The following is a 10,154-nucleotide window of genomic DNA, read 5'->3' as shown; positions in this document are numbered from 1 at the left end:
ACTCGCCCAGGACGAAGTTCTTTGTCCTTTCTATTAGTAACGCCCGACGCTCAGGACGAAGTCTTGTCCAAAAGACGAAGTTTATTGATATGAGAACGGATCGCATGGCTCCACAGCCTGGGAGCGCCTGTTGGGCAATCCTCGGTGACGCGCAAGAGTGAGACGTCATCGAAAAACTCAACGAAAACTCAACGAAACGAAACTCAACGAAAAACTCCCTCCCCTGTTTAGCTGGGGAGGGAGAAAACGAAAATCTTAAAATGTTCATAACTCGCAATCTAAATCATCCCGTCTAATTATGAAAAAAGATCCTGTGTTAGACGGCGCTCCGCGCTCCAGTCGCTAGTCGCGATAGATTTATTCTTGTCTCCCGTTGTTTCTCGATCAACTCTAGAGTGGTGTGGCTATTGTTAGCTGCTACACACACATCAACACAGACCGGAAGTCCGTCCGGAAAAGGGGTCCGTGTTTATAAATCGAATGGGCGCTATAATGTAATGGATTAAATAACCCCGGGCAATTAAAGTGTTAAACATCTGCATTACTTAATTTACAAGTCTTTGCAATTAGAAGATGTGGATGAATTGTCATTTTGATCAACGGTAGAGCCTGTTGTCTCTCCTAATCTTATCCAACGACTACAACATATTCTAAGTCTTGGGTCTGACCGTCTGAGAGGCTAGAACCTCATCAAAAGGTGGTCCGTGACTCAAATGGCGAATAAATAACGGCATCGATATGAAAAGGGTTGAAAACCAATGGCCTATGCCCAGAGTAGGGATGGTAAAACATGTGCTTAACCCAATTTGGGCGGGAACCCCATTTGGTGTTTTAAGCATTATGTTATACTTTAGCTATTGAAAAATAGCAGATCTACAAGCTCATAGCGCGCCACCGAGTGCCGCGCTATGAACTTGTAGATCTGCTATTTTTTTTAAATCGTGAAAATGTGGAACATTTTAACATTTTAACTTTGCTTCTGGGGAGGTCCCTGGAACAACATATTTTCAGATGGGGGGGTGGGGGCCTATTACATATAATTTGTGGGGTCCTTGACATGAAATATTGAGAACAACTCATTCGGACAGTCTGCCTTCTCAGTAAAGGGAGCAAACCTATGGAACTCTTTGCCTACGGTTCTAAAACTAGAGACGGATGGTAACGTGTTCCACAGAGGACTCAAACTATGGTTGAAATTAAATCAACTGTGTTCACATGTATAGCTTGAGTTACTAGAGTGATTATGTTTACTTGTGTATTTGAGATTATGTAATGGGTACTGTAATTTTGCTGTAAATATTATTAGAATGTATAATTTTTTGTATTTGATTGGGTGTTTTTTTTTTTTTTTTTTTTTTTAACTAAATTGTATTTTTTAGAAAAGTCTCCTGTGGACAAGTGGTGAAAATTAGCACATGTGCTAACACACTGTAAATGATGCATCTACAATTTGTACAACTGTGCAATGAGCAATGCAATTGTTATGTCCATATCAAATAAATAAACATAAAACATAACCACTGATACAGAAACATAAGGTCAGGACTTTGAAGACATTCTTTTAATTTCGACGTCAGGCCTGAATGGTTTAAGGACAGTTCTGAGAACCACTGGTTTGGGAACCTACTACAGCTGTGTTGGGTTGGTGGTGTACACTTGGCTGACACTTAAAGGGAGGACATTTAGCGCCGCAGCATGATTAAATTGTTTAATTAGAAGCTAAGTGGATAACGATGAATACATGAATCAAGTTCTCGAGCGGTAGCGGCAGGCAGTTGTTTACTAGTGAGTACCAATTTTCTTTCCTGTTGAGTTTGGTAGGTGGGGGTCTGGTGGGGGAGGGGGGGGGGGGGGGGTGGTGGTAGTGTTTACAGGGGGAAAGGAGTCCTGTGTGAGCTGGTGGTGTGAATTACTGGAGGATGAAATGAGACCAGGATGGGAGGTGGTTTATCTTCCTTCGTACTGTTCCTTCTACTCATGAAGGCCGCAATGGAATTCTGGGATACGGAACCGTTGACTGATGCGTACAGGAGTCACATGTGGAGGTGAAGCAGCGTGCAGCTGCCTTGTCCTGTGTTGTCCTGTGTGCATGAAGGTGGGTGCATGTTCGTGCGTGCGTGTGCATGTGGTATTTCCCACTGTCTGGTCAATAATGCATGTACATTTTCGGGGAAAAAAACATATAACCCCTTCAAAAGCTATCATGAAGAAAAAGTGTAATACAATACATGAATCGCTCAAACCTCATATTTTATTCAAAATGTGCTCGTTAAAAGGAAAAACTAAAAACGTGAATTAATGAATATATAATCCATGAAAAACATGCATTACATATAACTTAGAATTCTCTTTGAGCTGCAGCGATTGGTATTGATTAACTAATGTACTGATTTAAAGACCTATAGTGCCCGAATCAATGTGGTTAAATGTTAACACTTCTTGTCCAAAATGTTAAAACAAGCCAATTCAACAAAGGAGCGGTACAATGCTCGTCAGTGAGGCAGCAGGTCTGCCAGCAGGTGCCGTTTGTATGTAATCCTGCTTATCCTGAAATAATGTTTAATTGATTTAGATAAACAGTTAATAGTTGATGCGATGTAACGTAGATGTACAATCTATTCTATTCTTTTAGCATGATTTATTAATCGTAATCAAGGTAAACGTTTGAAATAATAGTCATAATGATTTTGAAGATCAAATCGCCCATGGCAACGACTAAACCCTCAGCCCCACCTGCATCTCCTTTGGAGCTGCAATAAATTAGACCTGTTTTTCAGAGCCTGCTGGGCGGTTTGGTTACTGTGTCTTCCTCCCTCCCCCCCCTCCTTCAAAATGGCTGTGGCCTTTTAAGTGAGTCTAAACTCCCACTCTTTAATGCTGCTGAGTGGAAAATCACCTAAACAAACAGTTCATCAGCAGCGCGGGTGGCAGCCTCTCTATGTGTCATGCATGGTGAAGCTGCGTGTGCTGCGCACGTGCGCGTGTGTGTGTGTGCGTGTGTGTGTGTGTGTGTGTGTGCATGCCTGCCTGCCTGTGTGTATGCCTGCGTGCTTGTATTACTATCCTTGTGAGAGCCAAATGTGGGAAAGAGACGATGTGGGTACCATTTTCCTTGTCCTCACAAGAGAAATGAAAGAAATGGTCAACGTTATTTTATAAGATTCAAACTTAAAAGTAGCCTATTGATTGTGTGCTGCTGCTGCCGTACAGCCCAAATAGGCAATCTACTGGCACTGGGTGAAAAAACTGGGTTGCAAAATCGTGGGATAAAAATGTATTCAAATAGGCAATCTACAAGCTCAACAGTCACAACACGTGAAGCGCAAACATTTGTTGAGCTCATAGATCGCAATTTTGAGCACCAGCACATAAAATGGTAAAAAAATAAATCACACCCGTGTGAAGTGAGGGGCGCTCTTATCATCGTACATCATCGACGTAAAATCGACACTACGTCTCTTTGCTCAATCACTATGATGTAAAATTATCCATTCATTGTCAATTGGAATTTAATGTTTGTCTAGGACCAAGTTTGTGGACACACCAAAAGCTGGATATAGGAGACGCTAGCGCCCCTCAAACAATAGAGAATGAGAAATTGAGAATGAGAATGGCAGTCATAAAATAAACCTCCTAAAAATGTCCTCAACAACAACAAACGTGTGTGCGCCTGCATGTGTGCACGAGGGGGTGATGTTACATTTTTAGCACGAGCGCAGTGTGATGGAGGGGGGTAGGGTGAAGAACCATGGAGAGATGGGGATGCAGGAGGAGGAGAGAATGTGAGAGAAAAGGGTGTGAGAATCAAAGCGTGAGGCACAGTTAGGATCCTTCCTCTTTCCACCTTTTTTGCCCTGCGTTTCACATTGACTGGCTTTGAACCTTGTTAACCCGTTTTGGCCTGACGTCGAAATTTAAGAAATGTCTTCTAAATTCTGACAGTTTTCTGAAATACCTATGTTTCTGTATGCTCAATGTTTCATGTCAAGGACCCCAAAAATTATATGTAACTGGCCGCCGACCCCCATCTGAAAATATGTTGTTCCAGGACCCCCACCCCCCCCGCCCCCCAGAAGCAAAGATTTGAGTTAAAAACATAGCTCTGAAAGAATATATTCAAAGATTTGTGCCGCATTTTCACGATTTTTCAAAAATAGCAGACCTACAAGTTCATAGCGCGGCACTTGGTGCCGCGCTATGAACTTGTAGATCTGCTATTTTTCAATAGCTATAAAGTATAACATAATGCTTCAAAACACCAACAGGGGTTCCCACCTAAAATGGGTTAACACGGAGAGAGATGTTACACAGAGGAGAGGAGATGAGCTATTCCACGGATGATTCTAAAGGACTTGGGGGAAGTAATGCATCCTTTCCAAATTTATTTCCAATGGCACCAGGTGCCTTTGAAACTTCAGCTAGCCTATTTGGTACAATGGTAGCCCATGCAGCCCCCCCTCCCCCCCCCCCAGGCTGTCGGGTGGAAACCTTGTATGTTTAAAATGGTTACTTTTCAGGAAATGGAGAGAAAGTGCTCAGAGATTAAAATAGGGTGCATTTTGCATCCCAAAATGCAGTTTATAGTTAAGGGACGCAATAAAACAACTACCTCTGCATCCACAGGATGCACTACTGTACTATACTGTACTATTTTTTTATTCTAGTTTATTTTGCTAGCTTTAGTTATAATAATCATTTCTTCTTCTGTTCTACATGAATATAACCATTATAACCATAAAAAATGAAATGGGAGTTAAATGCTGCAATTTGTAAAAATGGCAAAATATGACTCCTAACGTCGTTGAAGTGGGACTCATAAAATGTCCCTGGGACTCATCTAAAAGACCATCCCTGCATCCCGGGACTCATTACATTGAAAACCTATTTACATCACTGAGTGCTTTTTCATTTTTAAAATAAATGTTGCACGGCAAGATCAAGCGATTATTCTTATTTAAATAGTGAAAATAGAAAATTGTAGATATGCTATATTTTCACCAGAGCATGGCCAACCATACGCCAGTTGTCATACGCCAAATACAGAGTAGGTCTTAAGTGGTTAATAAGGAAACTCAATGACATAATGTTGGGTATATTTCTTGATGAATTGGGTCATCCATGCATGAAACCCCCTCCGTGCGGGTTGGGGTGAGAGGGGCGAGGGGGGGGGGGGTGACAGGAAGTAAAGGACATTGGAAGGTCAGTGGGGTGAAAATGACCTCCATATGGTGGTGCAGGGAGGCGGGGTGGGGGGGGGGGGGCGGGGGGGGTGGGGGGAGGACATGGAAATGAGCCTCGGTATATAAAGACAGGGATGGTGGTCGAGATAACTAGAGAGAGACTCAATAGGGCCAATAATCATTCCCTTGAGGTTTTCCACTACATGTCTCCATCAGCAGGTATTTGATTGTAGCACGCACGGACAGAGAGCTGAGTACGCTGGTTACTGTGACTTGTGTAACTACTGTAAGCTGCTGCTCCTCTCGTCTGCCTGCTTACACAGTAAAAATTATACTCTCACAAGCTGGTAGATCAGCTACCGCTATCTTGTAAATGTTGTAACTGTGAAAGTGGTTAAGTGTGACGTTATTGAACCAATGAAAAATATTAACAAGAGCTTGTGACTAAATAATAACTACATTGGAGCCATTGGAACAAAGGAATATAATATGTATTATTTATTTTTATTATTATTTATTTTTATTTTATTTTTCAATTTCCTGAAAAGTAACCAGTTTTGGACATATAATGGCTGTGCCCGACGACAACCATTTCCAGCCTTACTCGGTAAGACAGTGTTACTCTCAGAGTGTTAACTGAACACTGGGGAGTGTACCGTGCAGCTCCAGCTCACCTCCCTCCCTCCAACCCCTCCATCTCTGTACCGTGCAGCTCCAGCTCACCTCCCTCCCTCCAACCCCTCCATCTCTGTACCGTGCAGCTCCAGCTCACCTCCCTCCCTCCAACCCCTCCATCTCTGTGCCGTGCAGCTCCAGCTCACCTCCCTCCCTCCAACCCCTCCATCTCTGTACCGTGCAGCTCCAGCTCACCTCCCTCCAACCCCTCCATCTCTGTACCGTGCAGCTCCAGCTCACCTCCCTCCAACCCCTCCATCTCCAGCTCCAGCTCACCTCCCTCCCTCCAACCCCTCCATCTCTGTACTGTGCAGCTCCAGCTCACCTCCCTCCCTCCAACCCCTCCATCTCTGTACCGTGCAGCTCCAGCTCACCTCCCTCCAACCCCTCCATCTCCAGCTCCAGCTCACCTCCCTCCCTCCAACCCCTCCATCTCTGTACTGTGCAGCTCCAGCTCACCTCCCTCCCTCCAACCCCTCCATCTCTGTACCGTGCAGCTCCAGCTCACCTCCCTCCCTCCAACCCCTCCATCTCTGTACCGTGCAGCTCCAGCTCACCTCCCTCCCTCCAACCTCCCTCCAACCCCTCCAGCTCACCTCCCTCCCTCCAACCCCTCCATCTCTGTTCATTTGCAGCTCCAGCTCACCTCCCTCCCTCCCTCCCCTCCAGCTCACCTCCCTCCCTCCCTCCCCTCCATCTCTGTTCATTTGCAAAGCTTACATCGGACCATTGCACCCCAACCAACCGAGAGAGAGAGAGAGAGAGAAAGAGGGGCCATTCCCCTCCGCCGGTTCTGGCTTCCTGCCCACGTGCGAGGAGGAGCAATCACTGTTGTTGCAGTCCATAATTGGGTTGAAATGCATTGCAAATGAATACCAAAATACCTGCGATAGGACGATCAATACATTTGATAGCGTGGCCCCCCACTTCTTAATACAGCGTCAAATGAGCAGGCACTTGGCTAAAGTCCAGTTTCTGTTCTCTCTCTCTCTCACTCTCTCGCTCTCCCTCCACCCTCTCTAAACCTCTCCCTCTCTCTCTGGCCTCTAACCTCTGCCACTTCCCTCTTCCTTCCATTTCTCCTTAATCTTGTCTTTCTTCTCTTCTTTGCACTTTTCTTTGGCTGCCTTGCACAGTTCACCAGCAGGAGCCTGCCCACCTCCTCTCCCTCGATCACCCCCATCCCCTCTCTCTCAAGTGACCGGCCCTCCACCCCAGTGCTGGAAAGTACAGTAACTAAGTACACGTACTCAAGTACTATACTGTACATGGATTAAAGTTCTCAGTCGCCAAGACTGATTTCAGTCATTTAAGTCAGCAGGTCTTCTATGGAAGCGTGTCACTCACCGAAATATTATCTACAAGCTTTCAACGCATCTGTGACATTATTTTGGTTATTACCAGTAGTTATTTTTTTAAATATAGAGTATTTTAACTTTGAAGTGGTCAAACTAGCAATAGAATACATGTTCAATCTTCCAGAAAACCCCCCTAATGATCTTGGATATTTATAAAAACTCATCAATCCGCATTTACTGGCTGGCTGTATTGGGTACCAAAACATATTTACACATACAATATATACATTATTTGTATAAAAATACTAGGGCTATTTCACAAATCGCAGATTAGGACAAAAATGTTTTTTAGTTTTTCTTTAATCCATGTACTATAAACTATACTATACTTGAGTACAAAAGTACTATTTAACTTGAGCATTTCAATTATTTTGAAACTTCTATACTCCACAACATCTTACTGTATGTCACATTCACACCAGAATGCTTTACTGCGATTAAAACGAATCCTGCTGCGTATTGTCGGAAAGTGCGCTTCGTTTGGCAGGTGTGAAGGCTCAATCGAAGTCGGATCAAAGAACCGCATTCTACTTCACCAAAAAAGCAGGGTTTCGCTTCTCTTCCAAGCGCATCACATTTGTGATGACTGCTATGGCATATTTTTAAGCCCAAGGAGTGTTTTTCGTGCAAAATTAATGCTTGGAATAGATTCAGAATCATGAAAACCCCCTAGTTTGACCCCTAGTTTGGCCATAGCCACTTGCTCAAATATGCCCAAATGTGAAATCATGAAAACCCCCTAGTTTGACACGTCACATGCTACTTAAAGCATAATGAAATTTGGAACATTTTGCCTTATAATGGTTGTATGGTACCCCAACTTTCAGCAGCTGTCAAAAATTCCCCTAGGGTGGTTGAATATAAACCAAACAATGTGGGATATGTTAGTAGACACCTTTACAAACACATTTGTGAAGAAAATTCTTGGTAAGAAATGTATGCCCAGATTTTATTAATATCCCCTGACTATAACTCGATATAGACTCGGTGAACACAGTCTTGCGATTGAGAAAGGCCGCCATAGGCAGACCTGGCTCCCAAGCGAAGACAGACTGTGCACCCACTGCACACACAACGAGGTAGAGACTGAGCTACACTTCCTAACCGTCTGCCCACTGTAGCAAGACATCAGAGACACATACTGTCCACTGTACCAAGACATCAGAGACACATACTGTCCACTGTACCAAGACATCAGAGACACATACTGTCCACTGTACCAAGACATCAGAGACACATACTGTCCACTGTACCAAGACATCAGAGACACATACTGTCCACTGTGCCAAGACATCAGAGACATATACTGTCCACTGTACCAAGACATCAGAGACATATACTGTCCACTGTACCAAGACATCAGAGACACATACTGTCCACTGTACCAAGACATCAGAGACATATACTGTCCACTGTACCAAGACATCAGAGACACATACTGTCCACGGATTACAATCACCCAAGGAGAGTTTGAAAACATGACTATCCCCCATATCTGTTGGGTGAAGTACAACAATGTGCAACTGCAAACACAGCAGCAAGATGTGTGAGCTGCTGTGACAGAAGGATGTCAAATGGAATACAAGCACCATTGTGTGTACACTGTTTATCAAAAGTATAAAGCTAACGTCTCCTATATGGATGTATATTTATAACTATCTCTGACAGAAAATGCATCTTTTTATAGTTTCACAAGATAGTATTACCCAAAGTGTTAATGTAACACAGCTCTGTTCACACCTTCATTTAATTCCTATTTATATCCAATATTTATGAGAGAGAGAGCGAGCGAGAGAGAGAGAGAGAGAGAGAGAGAGAGAGAGGGAGGTCCAGTCCCTGACGATACACTGCATGCACGTTACCCAAATTTGACATGACATCCTAACTATTAGTGCTCAGAGTATATATTTAACATGCACCATAGATTTCACTGTGTATTCGCATCGAGTCTAACAAAGTAGAGGTGTGTCCTTAGAGGAAAATATAGCATTTTTACTCCACTACAGTTACTTGAAAACGTTAGTTACAAGTGACTTTGTAGATTTATATTATTATTACAAAACATCCATTCAACTCCTATATTTAATTATTTGTCTATTTGAAAATAGGCGATAGCTGCTTTTTTTTAACATATGCATTTTACATTCCATAGGACTGGACCACGCATGGACAAATTCCAGTACATCATCAACTTGCGACGGGAGTTGACCCTATTGAGTGAAAGATTAACTAATTCTAAAATAAATACGGGCCAACTCCGTCTTTTAAAGTGAACGCGTATGGTGGCACTGGGGAACTGGGGTTTATGCTAACAGCTAGCCGCAATTATACAGTTAACTTGTAACAGAGTATTTCTACATTGTGGTATTGATACTTTTACTTAAGGCCTATAGGGTGTAGAGTACTTCTTCCGCCCCCTCCCCCCTTCCCTCCCTCAGCTCTGCCGTGAGTCACAGGGTAGAGGCAGGCGATGGTTGAGCTTTGAATGGGAACCACTTACCTGACTCACAGGCAAATGTCTTGGACGTGTCGTCGTAGAAGATGATAGCCACGGCATGTTTCTTGGCCTCCCGTGGCATCCGGGTGATGTTCTTGATGCTGTGGAGCTCAGTGACCTGAGGAGAGAGAGAGCAATGTGGGTGCTTTAGTGTCCCCTCACAGGTTTACAGGTGTACATTACAGGTGGGTGAAATTCACTTTCGTGTAAGCTCCATCATTTCATTGTTTTAACCCATTAATCCATTTTGACCTGGGAACGATTCTACAAATGTTGAATAGAGGAAGGGAGCGCTGCTGTGGTCCTTTGTTTGTTGAACTGAATACAGGTGCTCGTTGGCGAGATCCCATGGGACCCTGACGAAGGCTGAGTGCCGAAACGCGTTGGTCCTCCTTTTTTGTAATGTTCTTTGCCAAATAAAAAGGCTTTTCTTCACCTCACTGG

The 10,154-nt window shown here is 43.6% G+C and overlaps 1 protein-coding gene across 1 annotated transcript in view; it reads right to left on the bottom strand.

The window, feature by feature from the left end:
* Positions 1-9,824, bottom strand: part of dok6 (docking protein 6) — a 62,491-nt gene extending 52,667 nt beyond the window's left edge. The window contains exon 1 of the mRNA XM_079489206.1: positions 9,714-9,824. Within this exon, the coding sequence (XP_079345332.1) occupies positions 9,714-9,792 (79 nt within the window). The 5' untranslated portion in view covers positions 9,793-9,824. The remainder of the gene's footprint in view (positions 1-9,713) is intronic.
* Between the last annotated feature and the right edge of the window lie 330 nt (positions 9,825-10,154).

Source organism: Electrona antarctica (genome assembly GCF_951216825.1).
Source record: "Electrona antarctica genome assembly, chromosome: 20".
In the NCBI taxonomy this organism is placed as follows: Eukaryota; Metazoa; Chordata; class Actinopteri; order Myctophiformes; family Myctophidae; genus Electrona; species Electrona antarctica.
The sequence above is the reverse complement of the archived record's forward strand: the minus strand, read 5'-3'. Positions and strand labels throughout refer to the sequence as shown.